Here is a 21795-nt window from a genome sequence, read left to right as displayed (position 1 = left end):
CAAGATTACCTCCCATGATCCTTTGCACGATCTCCTCTCCCGACTCCATTATTCTGTTATACACAGAAATGACGTCATTTCCGGGTCACAAAATCGTGACAAATTTATTTTACTACTCTCCGAAATTTAGTAGGTGCCGCCAAAGATGTTTACACATCAAAAATAAAATAAAATAAATTTGCATAATGGTTGTGCTAGTGAAAGTGAAAAAGTAGCAGTTATGGGACGTAGTAAGGATATCACGGAGTTTCAAAGGGGCATGATTGTTGGAGCTCGTGCGCTGGGTGTTTCCATATCGGAAATGGCACGTCTTGTCGGTTACTATGTCCCATTATGGTTAAGGTGTACAAAGAATGGCGTCGAACGGGACAAACTACATCCCGCCGACAGAACTGTAACGGCTTACTCAATGTGGACGATCGTAATGAGCGATGGGTGTAGCACGTTGTATGGGGTCATCGGCAGGTCGCTGTGCAACAGTTGACACCGCAATACAATATGGAGAATCCAAGAACAATATCCCAAATGACGATGCCTGGACACTTGCAAATATGGGGTTCCATACGAGCCAGCATACCACCCATGAGACATCAAACAAACCAAATTATTCTATTAGGGTCACAAGTAATTTATTGCGTATATTGTTGTTGTTGTTGTTGTTGTGGTGGTGGTGTTTTCTGGCGCAAGGGCAACTTAGGCCATATTGCGCCTCCCAAATCAATTGAATTTACATATAGGAACCGCTTGTACAGCAGTTAGAAACGGTCATATATTTGAATTTGTTTTAAATAGAAAAAGAACTCAGAGAGATTTGCCTCTTTACCTTAATGCTATTGAGAGCCAGAGGTTGTTTCAGATCTGAAATGAAACTAAAAACCATTCGTCGGGTGTTGTTAAACAAGCTACATATACCATATATCTGTAAATTGCGTGTATTCTCTGGTCGATTTGCTTCTTTTTCTGGATGAAAAAATCCCAGTTTCTGGGAGGGAAACCCTGCTATCTACGCCTGAGACAAACTAACTCAGCCACGGAGTGAAAAAAGCAGAATAAAATTCCGCGCGTCATCGACGGGATTTGAACTGAACCCGGGCCTTTTCCACGTGGTGTGGGAAGGACAGTGACACTACCACTGTGCATCCCACGCAAACTACCCATGAGACACCAAACTATTATTTTCAGGCCACCCGAATAATTAAATTCATCTGCTGTGTATTGTGTATTATGTCCGTAAATTGCTTGTTCCATTTGTCTGTTTTGCTGGACAAAAAACTTTGCTATCTACGCGTCAGACCGACTAACTCAGCCACGGAGTAAAAAAAAAGTCCATTAAAGTTCCTCGCGTCATCGACGGGATTGGAACCCGGGCCTTTTCCATCCCGTGTGGGGAGGACGGTGACGCTGCCACTGTACTACTCGCGCAGGCAACCCTCAGACACCGTCTACTCAACGCCGATCGATCGTCGTGGACACTGGAAGACTAGAAACGAGTGTGCTGGTCAAGTCCAAACACCTAGTGGAACACGCCAACGAACGTCTTCGTGTGTGACACAAGCAACACGAGTCTATGGGTCTCTCGTGCATGGTGCTCACTATGCAGGCGGTGGTTGCTTAATATGTGAAATGTTTAGCTGGCAAGGACTAGCACCCTGGTGCGTATGGAACAACATTTCACTGGTGAGGTCTAGTGGCATAGTATTTAGGGTCAGGCGCCACCGGTGGTTTCCCATATCTTCACTCTGGTGAGGTCTACCAGCAGCTATTAGGAAACCATGTGCACCCTGGTATGTTGCTGCTTTTTTTTTTCAGGATAAAAACGCGATCTTTCAAAATGATAATGCGCCGTGTTATCGTGCCAGCACTATGCACGAATGGTTAGAGGAACATAGTGAAAATATCACGAGCCTCGATTAACCTCCAAATTTCTTGACTACAATCCAATTGAACATGTGTAGGATGTTTTGGAATGTAAAGTGAAGCGTATGAACACGCAACCGTCATCTGTTCCGACGCGGGAAAGCCTTGCAGGCAGCATGGCTACAGATCACCACAAACGCCTTCCTACATCTAGTGGAGTCAATGACTAGGCGAAGAGGAACTGTTATCCGTGCGAACGGTGGCCCAACGAGGTATTAGGTAGGTGTCACAATTCAGTGATTACTGAGTGTATACAATAAGTAAAATCTAGTACAATATATACAATAAATGTAAAGATGACGATTGCCTGGAGCTGTGACACACGGACTATCAATTCCTGGAGCCAATCGAGAGAGAGAGAGAGAGAGAGAGAGAGAGAGAGAGAGAGAGAGAGAGAGAGAGAGACTTATTGGACGCGAAGGCGATAATCTACCATTATCAGCTGGCAAGTTTTAGAGCCTGAAGGTAATTAATTGAGAAATTAGAGGGGATGGATAGGGGAGTTATTTTTTTTTATTTATTTTGCCAGATGCTGTATAAGCTTGCTTCCTTGCCACTACTAATTAATACTAATACTAGACACAAACTGCTCCACCTGTTCTATATACGTATATACACTATGTTGCCACTTTATTAGGTGCACCCCTGCTGTGCACACAAATGGCTTGTCGCACAATGTTGCAAGTCACATGACCAAAGTTGTGGATATAAATGCAGCAGGACAACCTTTCTGGTATCAGTTAAGCGTACAAACCATAGCAAGAATGGAGAAAAGTGATCTAACGGACTTCAAACGTGGCATGGTAGTAGGTGCAAGACATGCAAGACAAAGCATCTCTGAAACGACAGTTCTCCTGAACTTTTCACGCACCACAGTTTCAAAAGTGTATCGAGAATGGTGCAACGAACAGAAAACATCCTCTCAACGGCACTCCTGTGGAAGAAAATCGCTTGTTAATGAGAGAGAGGTCAGAGGAGGATGGCTAGAATTGTGCAAGCAAACAGACGAACCACAATGTCGCACATTACCTCAGAATAAAACCTTGGTGCTCAGAACAAAATATCGCAACGGACCACTAATCGCACTTTGTCGTGAATAGGCTACAACAGCCGATGGCCACATTACGTACCTTTGTTATCAACGAGAGCACGCCTCCTGTGGGCACAGCAACGCCAGCACTGGACTATCGAGGATTGGAAAACAGTTGCTTGGTCTGACGAGTCGAAGTTCCTAGTGTATCATGTTGATGGAAGGCTCAGAATTTGGAGAAAACAACATGAATCCATGGACCCGTCATGTCTGACGACTACTGTGACAGGTGGTGGGGGAAGTGGTGTGGGGAATGTTTTCTTGGCACACGTTGGGTCCATTGATACCCATAGATTCACGTCTGAATGCCACATCGTATCTAAACATCGTTGCTGACCAAGTGCATCCGTTCGTGTTGACAGTTTATTCTCAGTCAAATAGTTACTTCCAGCAGGATAATGTGCCAGTGCACAAAGCCCGAATCACTATGGAATGGTTCCAGGAACATGATAATGACTTTTCTTTGCTGCAGTGGCCCGCTCAGTCCCATGATCTCAATTCTATTGAACATCTTTGGGATGAGCTGGAAAAGACTGTTCGCTGCAGGCCTACACCTCCGTCGAATCTCAAGGAACTGCGTGACACACTGATATCTGCATGGTACTCCATTCCTGCACAACGTTTTCATAATCTTGTTCAATCCATGCCTAGACGAATTCAGGCTGTTTTGAAGGCCAAAGGAGGCTCAACAGGCTACTAGCTAGGTGTACCTAATAAAGTGGCAGCACAGTGTATATTGCATATCACAAAATGTTCTATATGTTACATATCATAGATAATAAATTAAACTTTGTATTTCTCGACTTTTGGATGATCACATAAGAAATATAAATATCGAAATACTTTACAGGATCTTTTTAAAATTATACTGAAAATTGTCTGCATTCTGGCTTGGACTGTAGACAAGGCTATGTCTGATTTAAAGAAAAATACCTTAAATAACACTTAATTAAACATCGTATTTGTTTATTGTGCTACAGAATGTGGAGTCAGATAATGGACTGTGTGCGACGCTATTTACTGGACTGTTCGAGTGATGATACGAGACTCAAGTTCAATAATGCAGTGGGGGAATCCATTGAAGCTGTTCATGCTGTATGTAGCTCAGAAAAATTTCGTAAGGGTGAGTAATATTTCCTTCACCCTTCAGATATTTCTCCGTAAATACCATAAATATTTTTGTTTTTGTGTCTTCCGAGTGGATCATCATTTGGAAGACTTTTTTAAAGTTGAGAATAATATCAGTACCTTATTCCTACTATAAATTTAAGTACAGTAGCGTCTCGACAATAAGAGATAAACGGGACCAAAGAAAAAACTTGACATACCTGAGTGCCCAAGTATAGCAGTACAGGCGTTTGTGTTAATACGCCTGTACTATCCACAGGAAATAGAAAAGAACTGCATTTGAATCCCATCAATGACGCTATGAATTTTTATGGACATTTTTTACAACGTGGCTGGGTCAGTTGATCCCAGGCGAGGATAGCATAATTTTTTTCTCTAGGAAACTCGAGTTTTTCGTCCAGAAAACAGGAAAATCGACTACAGAACAAACGCAATTCACAGATTCACGCAATTCAAGTCCCTGGTGTAATTAATATAAATGCTTCTGACCTACATCGTGGGGAGTATAAATAAAACTGGGCTCACACCGAACGATAAATTATACGGGATTTTTTAGTTATTAAAATTAATAAGAGACTTTAAAATAATTATTGAAAATACAATAAACTTATGCAATTAATTAAAAAGGAATAATAAAAAAAATGCATACTTCACAGTAAAGTATACAGTCGTTCAAATATGTACAACATGGAAAAAAATGTTGTACATATTTTAAAACGTACAACTGTTTGTTGCATTTTAGGTCATACGGCGCCGTATATATTATGTCTGTAAATTGCGGGTGTTTTGTGGTCGATTTGTCTGTTTGCTTGGAAGAAAAACCTATGCTACCCTCGCCTGAGACCAACTAACTTAGCCACGTTGTGGAAAAAAGACTATAAAAATTCTTTACGTCATTGGAGATTTTCAGGTGTTTTCAACCTGGTGTGGGGAGGACGGCGATTGTACCAATTCTGCTGCCGCTTGGATTAAGCTGGAGTCGTTTAAGGAGACTAGGATGATCGAGTATCATTAATGTTAATTTAGTTTGTTATCCCAGTGATATAATTATGGTACGGTGAATGAGGACCCAGCAATAAGCGTCGATTCGCTCTCAGCATATAACGCTTATTTGCATTAAGACAACGAAAAACCCTAGAAATGACTAAATTTAAAATTCATTTTTTTTTAAAAGTATGACTATGACCGTTTCCATTATAAATTTATTATGTTCTATAATTTAATTCATACTATAAATTACTGATTAAAAGCAAAATTAATTATTATTATAGTTCATAATATTAATTATTACAGTTAATACAGACCGTAACATAATGCTTAATTGCATATAATACTTATTTGCATGAAAAGTAAAAATTGCAAACTTTTTCTTATGTTTCTATTATAAATTTGTCCAGTTAACTGCATAACGCTTACCCTGAGTGATCACTGAATTATGACCACCAACCTAATACATCGTACAGCAGCTATCCGACGTGACATTGATTCAACAAGATGTCGGAAGCGTTGAAGAGGTATGGCCAACCAAGCTGTGTGTAATGCGGTCAGCAATGCAGGTATGGAGGTGATTGGTGTATCCAGACGCCTGATATGCCTTTCCATAGTGTCCCACGAGTGCTCTATGGGATTGATATCGGTAGATGTTCGGAGGCCAATCCATATGCTGGAAGTCAGAACTGTGTTCCTCAAACCATTCCTACAACAAGTGCCCGATGGCTCTGCGCATTGTTTAAACCCCTATGACCTTATATTTATGGCCTCTAAAAATATGTGTATATCAAGGCCCCAGACCACCTAAATCGGGCACTGACGAAAAGGCAGAACGTACTACGGAGTGGCGAAACTCGCACAATTCATTTTACAGAGAGCGCTTCTTGTCGGAGTGTAACGTCTCGATCGTGAAGTTTAGCAGAGGCGGTCTGATGGTACGGCGCTGTTTCACCTTGTTTAAAATTGGTCTGTGGGACCATGAAGTCCTTGTATTGTATTGTATGTATTATGTCCACAAATCAGTCTAGCACGACAACGCTCCATATCGAAGCGTTGTCATTCTAGACTGGTTTGTGGACAATGGCTTCGAAAAATAGGATTGATCTGCTCAGCGCACAGACCTCAACCACATTTTTGGGACGACCTGGAATGCCGGATTAGACTGCGTACAATGACCTTGAGCATGGCCTTCTTCTAAACAAGTTGAACCGATTCTAGTAGCTGCTTTATAGGAGGAATAGAGACGATTTCGGCCTATACTTAATTGGGAGATGGTAGAGAGTATGCCCAGAAAAACTGAAGCGTTCATACATGGCAAAGGTATCCCTACATTACGTTTCCGAATCTAAAGCCATTTAAAACTATCTGTGTGCATGTGTATCCGAATACTTTTGGTCATAGAGTATTATATAGACAATTGTCTTTCCCTATATTTATTTATTAATGTTTTCCCTTTTTATCTCTCTCAATCTGGTTTACTTTTTACCAGTGTTTGCAACTGAAGTTTGCCATCGAAGTATTTTCATAAAATACCTTTATTTATTACTTAGCATAACATAATAAAACACGCCTGCGTGCTCTGGATTCATAATTTATTTTTTTTTTGTTACACAGAGCATTAAAACTATGATAAATGAATTAGCTTTCGGCTGGGTGGCAGCCTTCATCAGATTAAAATACTTTGAATGGCAGTTAGAATAGAGATGCACTGCCAGGATGGTGCGTGAGGCACGTGGTTAATTGTTTGTTGATGTTTGTGGCTGTGACGTATGGTGGTGACGTGGCCAGCGTTTGTCTATGGACAGATTTCTGCTTCTGTGATGGGGTTAAGTTGACAACCACTGTTCCTGTTCAACGAGGTATCCGAGCATTTTATACTTAACGATTCCAAACAGGTGCGCCTTAGGTAATGGCGCCTTAGGTACCGTCTACAAACCCCTAACCATCGACCCCAACAAGGCTTTGGAACGATGGGAGTCAGAGGTGAATATCCTCACCAACACTTGGCTGAAGCAAGGGAAAATCACACAGTCAACCCGTAATCACCTCCGTGCCTCCGGGTGTCAGATCCCACGGTTTTACGGCCTGCCGAAAGTGCACAAAGAAGGCACGCCACTAAGACCTATTGTATCCTGCTGTGGATCACCGACTTACGAGCTGTCTAAATTTGTCTCGAGACTTCTTTCTCCTCTAGTTGGCAAGACCACCTACACCGTCTCCAACAGTGTTGAGTTCATAGAAAGGATCCGCACTATATCCATCTCGCAAGATCAAGTCATGGCATCGTTCGATGTCGTATCACTCTTTACCTCCATCCCTGTGGAACGTGCCATCTCTTGCGCAAAACAACTCTTGGATAATGATGGAACCCTCAGCGACAGAACTAAGCTGACGCCTGATGACATTTCTGCCGCCCTCAGACTGTGCTTAACAGGGGGTGCAATCATGTTTAATGGTTCAATCTACCAGCAGATACATGGCACAGCCATGGGTTCCCCTGTCAGCTCGGTCACAGCAAACATCGTGATGGAGGAGTTAGAGGGACGTGCGTTTACACACGCACCGGATCACATCGCCTTTTGGTGTCGCTACGTAGACGATGTGTTCGTAGTGATCCCTAGAGACTCAGGTCAGCGACTCCTAACCCACCTCAACTCACTGTCGCCCTTCATAAAATTCACGATTGAGCTGGAGTCGAACAACTCTATACCATACCTAGATACACTTGTCCGGCGCGAAGACACATGCTTGAAGACGACGGTTTATCGTAAGCCTATGTGTGCTGGCCAATTTACCAACTTCCAGTCAGCACACGCACGGGGCCACCTCCTCTCAACCGCCCGAACCTTGCTAACTCGCGCCTGGACACACTCCAGCTCTGCAGATGAAAGGCGCAAAGAGATCACCAGAGTCAAAGTAGACCTTACGAGGTGTGGCTACCCCATCGATGTCCTTAACAGATGTGATCTACAAGCATGCGACAACGTGACGACCAACAGCAACGCCAACAGTGACGAGTCTTCCACGAGGGCATTCATCCCATACTACCCCAACCTGTCACAGCAGATCGGTAGAATCCTAAGATCGCATGGGGTAAAGTGCATCCAACTCCCAGGCAAGAAACTGCGTTCTCTCCTTTCCAACATAAAAACACCTGTCCCCACCCTTCTACAGAGTGGTGTGGTCTATCGCATCTCTTGCCGTGACTGCACGAGCTGCTACTTTGGAGAGACTGGACGTCGTCTCGAGAAACGCCTCTCAGAACATAAAAGGGCGATCCGTTTGGCGGATGTAGAACACTCAGCTATTGCCGAGCATGTCTGGACAACCCACCACGACATCGACCCACACCGCGATGTCGTGGTTGTAGACAAGTCCCACCATTACCTAAGGCGCACCTGGTTGGAATCGTTAAGTATAAAATGCTCGGATACCTCGTTGAACAGGAACAGTGGTTGTCAACTTAACCCCATCACAGAAGCAGTAATGCTGTCCATAGACAAACGCTGGCCACGTCACCACCATACGTCACAGCCACAAACATCAACAAACAATTAACCACGTGCCTCACGCACCATCCTGGCAGTGCATCTCTATTCTAACTGCCATTCAAAGTATTTTAATCTGATGAAGGCTGCCACCCAGCCGAAAGCTAATTCATTTATCATAGTTTTAATGCTCTGTGTAACAAAAATAAAATAAATTACTTAGCATAACATTAAAATGAAGCTGTTAATCGTGTTCTGTAAACTACTGGATTTAAAAAGTATATTTTTATTCCATGCTTTTTATAAATTTTATTTAACAAAAAATAAAAAAGTATAAATGAGATGTCATCATGTGAAGCTCTCGGATTTAGTAAGTTTGGACATTTCAAAGCACAGTCCTATACAGTATGCTGGTACAGTACGCGAAGGCATACTTTTCAGGCAGAGCTCATTAGCATTAGTAGAGGCATGTTATGCAAGAAAGCAAGCTTATGCAGCATCAGCCAAAAAAAAAAAAAAAAAAAACCATTCCCATATCACCCCTCCATTCGCTCGAAATACCTGTCCAGCTGAGCCTTAAATTTATTTAGGCTATCAACTTCCACAACAAGGGATGGTAGTCTGTTCCACCAACCAACTACCCCCTGGCTAAAGGCAAACTTCCGCACATCTATCCTACATCTGTCTTTCCTCAATTTGAATTTATGCCCTCTCAGGTGATTATTCTGAGCAAGAGGAAGAATCCCATCGGTAGTGAGCATGCTAAAACCATTCAAGGCTTTATACACCTCTATTAGATCACCTCGCTGTTGCCTAGTCTACAGACACTGTAATTTGCAAAACTTAAGCCTTTCTTCGTAAGGGCAACCCTTTGTTCCATTCACTAATCTTGTTGCTCTTCTCTGTACTCATTCCACAAGCTCTATATCCTTCTTCAAATTAGGCCTCCAGACCTGTATGCAGTACTCTAGGTGTGGCCTCACCATTGCCTTATACAAGGGAATAATCACCTCCTTATCCCTGCTAGAAAAATTCCTATATATCATTGACAAGACACCATGAGCTACTCTTGCAGCCCGTCTGCACTGTCAGAGAAATTTATATCTGCCTGCACAATTACCCCCAGGTCCTTTTCATTCTCTACCACTGTCAGTGTACTACCACAGAGTTGATACGTTGCTCTGGGGTTACTATTTCCTATATGTAGTACTTTACATTTGTCAATGTTAAACTTCATTTGCAACACCTTTCATCCCATCTGCTCAATCTTTTCAGATCCTGTTGCAGCAGCATAGCGTCAGTAGTGTCCTTAACAGCCCTGCCAACCTTTGTATCGTCTGCAAACTTGGATATTAAGCTTGATATACCATCATCAATATTATTTATAAATACAGAAAACAATAATGGACCCAACACTGAACCCTGTGGGACTCCACTAATAACATTAGTCCACGATGAGCAGTGTCCATTGATTACCACTCTCTATCTTCTTCCCCTCAACCACCCCTTTATCCAAAGCAGCAATTTGCCTCCAGTGTCACACTGCTCCAATTTGTGTAGCAGTCTTCATGTGCAACAGTATCAAGAGCCTTTCTAAGATCCAAGTATATAATATCAAAGTTATTCTCTGCATCCAGTTCTTTTGTGACTGCATCATAGTATCCAATCAAATCGGTCAGGCACAAAACCATGCTGTGTCTGAGCTATAACTGAAGTCTTGTCTAGATGATCCTGCAGGGCTTCTTTAACCAGTGCCTCCATTACTTTTCCTGGAACAGAAGTTAAACTCACAGGTCTATAATTGCTTGTGTCAGCCTTTGATCCTCCTTTGTGAATTGGGGTTACATTTGCACATCTCCAGTGTGTGGGTACGTCCTCCGAGTCCAAGGAAGCTCTCATAATTATGGCTAACGGATTGCTTACTTCCCTTGATGCCTCCTTTAATATAACTGGATAGATCCCATCCACTCCAGGTGCCTTTCTTGTATTTATATTCAACAATTTCTCCTCCACTTTACTCTCAATGATTACAAGATCATCTAGCTCACTGCCAGTGTTTACTTCATCTATGGCATTCCATTTCCTGTATAACTCCTCATCTGTGAATGTAGATGCGAAATACTCGTTTAGTTTGTTAGCCACCTGAGCAGGATCCTCAACTGTTGAACCATCAATATCCAGTGGACAAATCTGATTCATCCCTTTCCTTCTAGAGTTTACATAAGTTAAGAACTCTCTTCTGTTTTTCTTTGCATCATTTGCCAGGGATTTCTCATAATCTGTCTTTGCCTGCCTAATCTCCTTTGTGACTTGGTTACAGACCAGCTTATATCTATCATAGGCTTCCATGTCACACATTAATTTACATGTATCCCATGCATTTTTCTTCTCTGCCATATGTCTCATTAGTTCATCTGACATCCAGTTAGGCCTTAACCTTGAACAATATTTCTTAGTTAGTATGGAAAGCCTTGTAGCTTCCAAGATAAGTTCTTTGAATGCTTCCCATTTTGAATTTGCTGTTGGTAACATCATCAGTTGGTCCCACTGTATAGAATTTAAATACTATCTCAGATAGTCACCTTTTAAGAAAGCAAAAACCCTTCCCTTTACCCCTGATGGTAGTTACCTCTTTGAGTAAATCCCACTTCAGCACACTGTGATCACTGCCACCTAGTGGTTCATTTATCTGCAGATTCTTAATGCATGAAGAATCACTGCTGATAATCAAATCAAGAGTATTACTCCCTCTAGTTGCCTTCCGAACATGCTGATGTAGAAAACAATCATCCAATAAATCCACAAAAGCCTTGCTAGTGTGTGAGTGACCAACCCACAAATTTCAGTCACTATCTGGGAAATTAAAATCCCCCATTATAAAATTCTCTGATTTACTGGCCCACTCTATTTCCCTGTACAGTTTCTTATTTTACTCATCAGAGTCATTAGGCCTATAGCACACTCCTACTCTCAATTTTGATCTCCCAATGCTTATGTCACACCAAACTGACTTGACACTGCACTGTCCAGCGATGTCGACTGGCTTCACTTTCTTGGATTTTATGTGTTTCTTAACTAATAGCATAACCCCTCCTCCCTTCCTATCCTGTCTATCCCTTCTGTACACATTGTACTCCCCAAATTGCAGTTCTGCATCCCTTATATCTGTGTGACACCACGTCTCTGATATCCCAACAATATCTGCCTTTGATGTTTTGAGCAATACCTCAAATTCACCAAATTTATTTACCAAACTCCAACATTGGTGTACACGAAAGTATACATGCACCTGCTCTTACTCTTAGCTATCCTAACACAACCATGTGTTTAGTTGTACAGCAATGACTCCCAGCAGTCTCTGAAATATCCTGCATCTTGATTTCCAGGCTGCTGCTCATTCCAATAGAAGCAGTGTAAGAATCAATTTAACCTCTGCCAGTGGCTACTGTTAATCTATTAGTCCTTGTATCCCCCCCCCAAATGTACCAGTTTTCCGACCCACCTAACACTGCCTGGATAGCATCAGCAAACATTCTTGCACCCTTTCTATTTAAGTGTATCCCATCTTTGTAGAAGCAATCTCTCCTGTTAACAAGTACAGACCAGGCTGAAAAAAATTCTACACCTTGAGCCTTGCACAATCTTTCCAGGGCCGAATTGATTGACAAGGCTCTCATCATATACTCCCTCCTATTGTGCCTGGGCAGAATTGCAGACACTTTCAAATTCAACCCTAATTCATGGCTTTTTTTCAACAGTGACCTGTACTTGGTAAGTAATTCCGCCGGTCTCCTACTCTTAATATCATTAGTGCCAACGTGTACAACTGTATCACCTTTTGTGCCCTTAAAAGATGATATCCGCTCTACAACGTCATCAGATCCTGAGAGAACGGATGAATCCTCTGATTGTACGGAACACGAACGTTAGAGCACGAACTAAAAAAGACGTGAATTAGGGTTGAATTTGAAAGTGTCTGCAATTCTGCCCAGACACGATAGGAGGGAGTACATGATGAGAGCCCTATCGATCAATTCGGTCCTGGAAAGATTGTGCAGGGCTCAAGGGGTAGAATTTTTTTCAGCTTGGTCTGTACTTGTTAACAGGAGAGACTGCTTCTACAGGGATGGGATACACTTAAATAGAAAGGGTGCAAGAATGTTTGCTGATGCTATCGAGGCAGTGTTAGGTGGGTCGGAAAACTGCTAGATTGGGGGGGATACAAGAACTAATAGATTAACAGTAGCCACTGGCAGAGGAGAAAGTGATTCTTGCACTCCTTCTATTGGAATGAGCAGCAGCCTGGAAAATAAGATGCAGGATATTTCATGGGGGTACAAGTGAACACATGGGTTGTGGTAGGGTGGCTAAGAGGAAGAGCAGGTTCATGTATACTTGCATATACACCAATGCTAGGAGTTTAGTAAATAAATTTAATGAATTTGAGGTATTGCTCAAAACATCAAAGGCAGATATTGTTGGGATTTCAGAGACGTGGTGTCACACAGATTTAAGGAATGCAGAACTGGAATTTGGGGAGTACAATGTCTACAGAAAGGATAGACAGGACAGGAAGGGAGGAGGGGTTATGCTATTAGTTAAGAAACACATTAAATCCAAGGAAGTGAAGCCAGTCGACATCGCTGGACAGTGCAGTGTTGAGTCAGTTTGGTGTGACATAAGCATTGGGAGATCAAAATTGAGAGTAGGAGTGTGCTATAGGCCTAATGACTCTGATGAGTATAATAAGAAACTGTACAGAGAAATAGAGTGGGCCAGTAAATCAGAGAGTCTTATAATGGGAGATTTTAATTTCCCAGATATTGACTGGAATTTGGGGGTTGGTCACTCACACACTAGCAAGGCTTTTGTGGATTTAATGGATGATTGTTTTCTACATCAGCATGTTCGGGAGGCAAATAGAGGGAGTAATACTCTGGATTTGATTATCAGTTGTGATTCTTCATGCAATAAGAATCTGCAGATAAATGAACCACTAAGTGGCAGTGATCACAGTGTTCTGAAGTGGGAGTTACTCAAAGAGGTAACTACCATTCGAGGTAAAGGGAAGGGGTATTGCTTTCGTAAAGGCGACTACGATGGACTGAGTCAGTATTTAAATTCTATACAGCGGGACCAACTGATGATATTACCAATCAAAATGAGAAGCATTCAAAGAACTTATCTTGGAAGCTACTAGGCTTTAGATACCAACTAAGAAATATTGTTCAAGGTTTAGGCCTAAGTGGATGTCAGATGAACTAATGAGACATATGGCAGAGAAGAAAAATGCATGGGATACATACAAATTAACACGTGACACAGAACCTATGATAGATACAAGTTGATCTGTAACCAAGTTACAAAGGAGGTTAGGCAGGCGAAGGCAGGTTACGAGAGATCCTTGGCAAGGGATGCGAAGAAAAACAGCAAAGAGTACTTTACTTATGTAAACTCTGGAAGGAAGGGGATGAATCAGATTGGTCCACTTGATATCGATGGGTCAACTGTTGATGACCCTGCTCAGGTAGCTAACAAACTAAATGAATATTTTGCATCGACATTCACACATGAGGAGTTATTCAGCGAGGGGAATGCCAGAGGTGTATTCAACTTTAGCAGTAAGCTAAAGAATCTTGTAATAACTGAGAGTAAAGCGGAGGAGAAATTGTTGAAGATAAACACAAGAAAGGCACCTGGGGGTAGATGGGATCTATCCAGTTATATTAAAGGAGGCAGCAAAGGAAGTAAGCAAACTCTTAGCCATAATTATGAGAGCATCCTTGGACTCAGGGGAGGTACCCATGGACTGGAGATGTGCAAATGACCCCAATTCACAAGGGAGGATCAAAGGCTGACACAAGTAATTATAGACCTGTAAGTTTAACTTCTGTTCCTGGAAAATTAATGGAGGCACTGGTTAAAGAAGCACTGCAGGATCATCTAGACAAGACTTCAGTTATAGCTCGGACACAGCATGGTTTTGTTAAGGGGAAGTCTTGCCTGACCAATTTGATTGGATACTATGATGCAGTCACAAAAGAACTGGATGCAGGGAATAACTTTGATATTATATACTTGGATCTTAGAAAGGCTTTTGATACTGTTGCACATGGAAGACTGCTGCACAAATTGGAGCAGTGTGGCATTGGAGGCAAATTGCTGCTATGGATAAAGGGGTGGTTGAGGGGGAGAAGACAGAGAGTGGTAATTAATGGACACTGCTCATCATGGACTAATGTTATTTATGGAGTCCCTCAGGGTTCAGTATTGGGTCCTTTATTGTTTTCTGTATTTATAAATGATATTGATGATGGTATATCAAGCTTAATATCCAAGTTTGCAGACGATACAAAGGTTGGCAGGGCTGTTAAGGACACTACTGACGCTATGCTGCTGCAACAGGATCTGAAAAGATTGAGCAGATTGGATGAAAGGTGTTGCAAATGAAGTTTAACATTGACAAATGTAAAGTACTACATATAGGAAATAGTAACCCCAGAGCAACGTATCAACTCTGTGGTACTACACTGACAGTGGTAGAGAATGAAAGGGACTTGGGGGGTGGTTGTGCAGGCAGATATGAAGTTCTCTGAGCAGTGCAGACGGGCTGCAAGAGTAGCTCATGGTGTATTGTCAATGACATATAGGAATTTTTCTAGCAGGGATAAGGAGGTGATTATTCCCTTGTATAAGGCAATGGTCAGGCCACACCTAGAGTACTGTATACAGGCATGGAGGCCTCATTTCAAGAAGGATGTAGAGCTGCTGGAACGAGTACAGAGAAGTGCAACAAGATTAGTGAATGGAACAAAGGGGTGCTCTTACGAAGAAAGGCTTAAGTTTTGCGAATTACAGTGTCTGGAGACTAGGCACCAGCGAGGTGATGTGATAGAGGTGTACAAAGTCTTGAATGGTTTGAGCATGCTCAATGCTGATGGGATTCTTCCTCTTGCTCAGAATAATCACCTGAGAGGGCATAAATTCAAATTGAGGAAAGACAGATGTAGGATCGACGTGCGGAAATTTGCCTTTAGCCAGCGGGTGGTTGGTTGGTGGAACAGACTTCCATCCCTTGTCGTGGAAGTTGATAGCCTAAATAAGTTCAAGGCTCAGCTGGACAGGCATTTCAAACGAACAGAGGGGTGAAGTGGAAGTGGTTATTTTTTATTTTATTTTTTTACTTTATATTTTTTTTTTTTTTTTTTTTTGGCTGATGCTGCATAAGCTTGCTTTCTTGCATCAAATGCCTCTACTAATGCTAATGCTAATGCTAAATGCTAAAGTCTGCTTAAAACGTAACAAGCTTTAAGGAGTTGCTGTTGGATTTTAGCCGCATCTGCGACTTGGACCATATTGAGCAGTATACATTATACTATCTGTAAACTGAATGAGTCCTGCTGTCAATTTGCCTGTTTTCCGAACAAAAAACCAAGGCGTCCGGAAGCAAAATCATGCTACCCTCGCCTGAGATCGATTAACTCAATCAAGTTGTGAAAAACGCCCATAAAAATTCTTAGCGTCACTCACGGAATTCGAACCCAGGTATTTTCTACCCAGTGGGAAAAGTATGTGTTTATATGTACTGTGACACCGCGAGGTAGCACAGTTAGTTCGCCTTGAGTACGAGGTAGCCTTGAGTTCGAGAAACATTTAATGAAAAAAACTTTCGAGCCTACAGGCCAGTAAGGCTCCTGGACTTGATGGAATGTACCCTATAATCTTAAGGGAGGCAGCAAGTGAGTGCATTAGTAGTAGTAGTAGTAGTAGTAGTAGTAGTAGTAGTGGCATGTGATGCAAGAAAGCAAGTGTATGAGCTTATGCAGCATCAGCCAAAAAAAAAAAAAAAAATCACACCTTTGCCTCCAAATGCCTGTCCAGTTCCTCCTTAAATTTATTCAACCTATCAACTTCCACAACGACAGATGGAAGTTTGTTCCAGCAATTAACCACCCGCTGGCTAAAGGCAAATTTCCGCACATCTATTCTACATCTGTCCTTTCTTAATTTGAATTTATGCCCCCTTAGGTTCGTAATCTGAACAAGTGGAAGGATCCCATCAGAATTCAGCGTGCTCAATCCATTCAAGGCCTTATACACCTCAATCAGATCACCGCGCAGGTGCCTACTCTCCAGCCACTGCAATTTGCAGAACTTAAGCTTCTCTTGGTAAGAGGATCCTTTCATTCCGCTCACCAATCTTGTTGCCCTTCTCTGTACACGCTCAAGGAAATCTACATCCTTCCTAAAATGAGGCCTCCAGACCTGTACTCAGTACTCAAGTCGTGGCCTGACCATTGCCTTATACAGAGGGATAATCACCTCCTTTTCCCTGCTAGCAAAATTCCTATATATCATTGGCAAAACCCCATGACCTGCCCTGGCAGCCTGTCTGCATTGCCCAGAGCACTTCATATCTGACTGCACAGTTACTCCCAGGTCTTTTTCATTTTCTACCACCTTAAGTGTAGTACCACACAGTTGGTACGTTTCTCTGGGGTTACTTCTACCCATATGCAGTACTTTGCATTTGTCAAGGTTAAACTTCAGTTGCCACTTCTTAGCCGATCTGCCCAAATTATCTAGATCCTGTTGCAGTAGCACACTGCCATTACTGTCATTAACAACTATGCCAAACTTTGTATCATCTGCAAACTTCGACATTAAGCTTGATATACCTTCATCAATATCATTGATAAATATACAAAACAACAGTGGACCTAACACCGAACCCTGTGGGACTCCACTAATAACATTAGTCCACGAAGAGCAGCACCCATTGATTACCACCCTCTGTCTTCTCCCACTTAACCATCCTTTTATCCATTGTAGCAACTTACCCTTAATACCATTCTGCTCCAATTTGTACAATAGTCTTCCATGCGCAACAGTGTCAAAAGCTTTCCTGAAATCCAAATATATGATATCAAAATTATTTTTTGCATCCAGTTCCTTTGTAACCACATCATAATATCATATCAAATTTGTCAGACAAGACAAACCCATGCTGTGTCTGAATTATTGCTGCAGTCTTGTCTAGATGATCCTGCAATGCATCTTTAACCAGTGACTCCATTATTTTACCCGGAACAGAAGTTAAACTAACTGGTCTGTAATTACTCGTGTCACCCTTCGATCCCCCTTTGTGAATTGGGGATACATTTGCACATCTCCAGTCCGTTGGAACCTCCCCTGAGTCCATGGACGCTCTCATAATTATGGCTAAGGGTTTGCTTAGTTGCTTTGCCGCCTCCTTTAATATAACTGGATAGATCCCATCCACCCCAGGTGCTTTTCTTATGTTTAACTTCAACAATTTCTCCTCCACTTTGCTTTCAGTTATTACAAAATCATTAAGCACACTGCTACAATTTGATAACCTTCTGCCATTTTCAAACCTTAATAATTCCTCATGTGTGAATGTAGATGCAAAATACTCATACAGTTTGTTTGCTATCTGAGCAGGATCATCAACAGTCGAACCATCGATGTCAAGTGGACCAGTCAGATTCAACCCCTTCCTTTTAGAGTTTATAAAAATAAAGAAATCCTTGCTGTTTTTCTTAGCATCTTTTGCCAAGGATTTCTCGTAATCTGACTTCGCCTACCTAACCTCCTTTGTCACCTGATTACAGACTAGCTTATATCTGCCATAGGCTTCTGAGTTGCTTGATAATTTATATGCATCCCATGCATTTTTCTTCTCTATTACGAGTCTCATTAGTTCATTTGATAACCATTTAGGCCTAAACCTTGAACAATATTTCTTAATAGGTATGAAACTTTTAGTAGCTTCCACGATTAATTCCTTGAACGCTTCCCACTTAGAATTTACTGCTGATAACATCGTCAGTTGATCCCACTGTACAGAATTTAAAAACTGTCGGAGAGCACTGAACCATTGAGGCTAATTATGCGAGCATCACTAGACTCTGGGGAAATTCCTTTGGATTGGAAAAGTGCCAATGTATCTCCCATACATAAGGGTGTCTCTAAGAGTGAAGTGGGAAATTATCGAACTGTCAGTCTGACTTCAGTTGTAGGGAAAATCATGGAGGTAATGACCAAGGGTGAAATTCAGGATCATTTGAATCGAATTGAAATTCTCAAGGATACTCAGTATGGTTTTGTAAAGGGAAAATCATGTTTAACAAACCTGGTTCGGTATTTTGAAAGAGTCACTCACGAGCTGGATTTAGGGAATAATTTCGACATTGTTTTTTGATATTTCAGCAAAGCTTTTGACTCAGTCCCACATGAGCGGTTGCTTTATAAGCTGGAACAGGTTGGAATCACTGGGAAAATCCTTAGATGGATAGCAGGACGGCTTCAGGGCAGGAGGCAGAGGGTTGTGATAAATGGCTATTCCTCAGATTAGGTTGATGTAAGAAGTGGGGTTCCCCAAGGATCAGTATTAGGACCACTGTTATTTTTAATTTTCATAACGACATCGATGAAGTGATAGAGGGCGTGATGTCTAAATTTGCAGATGATGTTAAAATTGGTAGAGTAGTTAATGATCACTGTCAAGCTGAGCTTCTTCAGAGAGACCTAGATAGACTTCAAGAATGGTCAGAAAAATAGCAGCTATGCTTTAATCCAACAAATTGTAAGGTATTACACCTGGAAAACAGTAATCCCAAAATAACTTATTCACTTGGTGGAGTTCAACTAAACCCAGTAATGGAGGAAAGGGACTTGGGTGTTACGATATAGTCAGACATGAAATTCTCTGAGCATTGTAAACAGGTTGCAAGGAAGGCCCATGGTGTCCCATTGATGATCTATCGAACTTTTGCAAATGACGTGATAATCCCAGTATATAAAGCTTTTGTTAGACCACACTTGGAAAACTGTATTCAAGTATGGAGACCACACCTAAAGAAAGACATCAAGCTTCTTGAAAGGTGCAAAGACGGGTAACTCGCCTGTTGAGATCGGCAAAAGGGTGTCCTTATGAAGAAAGACTTCGAATATGTGGGTTGCAGAGTTTGGAAACTAGACACCTTAGAGGAGATTTGATTGAGGTGTTTAAGGCTCTGAGAGGCATCAGTAAAATGAATGATGATGGAATTTTCAAGATTATAAATGATGCTAGAACTAGGGGACATAAATTCAAGTTACGTGGGGAAATGTTTAGGCTGACAGTTTGTAGAGGCTGACAGTTTGGGGAAATTCAAAGGTCATCTGGATAGCACCTTCGGGTCTGGGAAGCGCATAGGATGATAGGTTTAATTTCCTTTTCTTTTATTTATTATTATTATTTATATTTTTTTTATTTATTTATTTATTATTATTTTTTTTATCATTGTTCTATTCGGCTTTTTTTTTTGGCCGGTGCAGCATGAGCCATAGGCTTTCTTGCACCATTCGGCCATTACTAATACTAATACTAGCATAACGTAGAAGATAAAATAAACAAATACTAAAGTGGAGTAAATAAAAATAAATAAATAAACACAAATTTAATAAAATTTGCGGGCAGCAGTAGGGGAGACTAGCATCCACCCTATTATGGAGGCTAATATTTTGCAATGCGATCAGGGGTGCGCAGAGGGTGTTTGCCGCCTGGGTGCGAGAAATAATTTGCTGCCCTTTAGGCCTTTTACATCAAGTCTTTTCTCGTCAGTCACTGAAAAGTTAATGAAGACGAGTTCGATTCGTATGTACATGACTAAATGCACAAGGTTAAAATTAACTATATAATACCTGTGGCACCATAGTTTACCCATAAATTAAACTACATACGTAGGGTGTACGTAGAGGAGACTACTGTTATTTATTCTCAGTGGGCGCCACCACCCGGACGCGTTTCGGAGCTTGTTGACTCACTCATCGGTAGGTGTCTCCTCTATTAGAGAAGTGTTGTCTATTCAAAGAGATAAAATCAAACAATGCCTTTACACAACTACATGTAGTTAAACTTATGGAGACTTATGAATATTTCTGCAGACTTATGGATAAACTATGGTGTATTTACACCAATGTTATATAGTACTTGTCTTATGGACCTATGTCTTTACAGTAGTCCTGCAAAGATGCCGGTCTGATACTTTTTTGCCGGTCATCATACGATGACCGGGAAAAAAACGTCGAACGCCTTTTCAGCTATCAGAGTCAAATTTATTTATCTACCTCCTGTATAGGTTAATTTTTTTTATGGAGCAATAAAAACGCAACTAGTAGATATTCTTTACCACTTTTAAAATGAATCTATAAAAAATTTGATTCTAACAAGTTCTGCATTGAAAATATAAAGGGAATATTAAAAATAATAAACTCTCCATTTAAAGTTTTATAATTATTATGTTGAACTTGTTCTAGATCGAGTTCTACTAAAAACATTCTAATACTGTTCGTTAACAATTTTGGCCATAACCCTGGATCGTGCATATCAGTTCCGAAACATTTACTGGTCAAATTTGGAGTATCACCGGTAGAGGTTCCTGTCCTACATTCAACTTTTGATGAAATTTCGTCAATAGGCGGTTGATTTTCCAAAAAGCAATCTTCTGCGGAATTTTGAGTGATGTTTTGTTCCTCGCTGATTTTGTCATCGTAGAAAGTATCTAACTTTGATTGCAGTGATTCTCCAGTTTTTTGTCTTTCTGCAGATATTGGTTCAAAATATCCTGAAATTGAAGTACTAACTTTTTTTATACTCTCTTTCTTTTCTTTTTCGGTAGGGCTGGGCCAGAATGTTTATTTTTTCTGTCAGCCATCTAAAGAGAATGATTCAACAAATTGTTATTTAAATAAATAATATTTAACAAAAAAGAAAAAAAGTTATAAGTTATTAATTTCTACCCATAATTATTAAAAATTTAATTTTCCGTCCCCTTACTTAAGTGACTTAAAATAATAATTAACAATTATTATTTACAATTATAATTACATATTAAAAACATATTTTATAATTTTTTGTTGAGATTTGTAATATAAGAATTATATAATTTAATGGCCTTTAGCGTCGGCGACCCTAAATATTCAACGCTTGGGTGCGATGTACCCCTTGCACCCCGGTTGGCGCGTCCCTGAATGCGACGAAAACTGGTGTACCTGGTACACGTAATTTTACGTCATTGACGCCAGGTTGCTAGTTTTTGCGCCATTAATCAAGAAGCACGTGTTACTGCACTTCTTACTTAACCACTCGGCTAAGTCAGTATTTATGTTTTCATT

General features: G+C 41.1%; 1 protein-coding gene across 1 annotated transcript in view; it reads left to right on the top strand.

Annotated features, from left to right (window-relative positions):
* Window positions 1-21795, top strand: part of LOC150076522 (uncharacterized) — a 61874-nt gene that overhangs the window by 25723 nt on the left and 14356 nt on the right. The window contains exon 3 of the mRNA XM_090387377.1: window positions 3988-4130. Coding sequence (XP_090243503.1) covers window positions 3988-4130 — 143 coding nt within the window. The remainder of the gene's footprint in view (window positions 1-3987; window positions 4131-21795) is intronic.

This window comes from Mastigoproctus giganteus, chromosome 13 (genome assembly GCF_048544385.1).
Source record: "Mastigoproctus giganteus isolate SK-2022 chromosome 13, ASM4854438v1, whole genome shotgun sequence".
Taxonomy (NCBI): Eukaryota; Metazoa; Arthropoda; class Arachnida; order Uropygi; family Thelyphonidae; genus Mastigoproctus; species Mastigoproctus giganteus.
The sequence above is the reverse complement of the archived record's forward strand: the minus strand, read 5'-3'. Positions and strand labels throughout refer to the sequence as shown.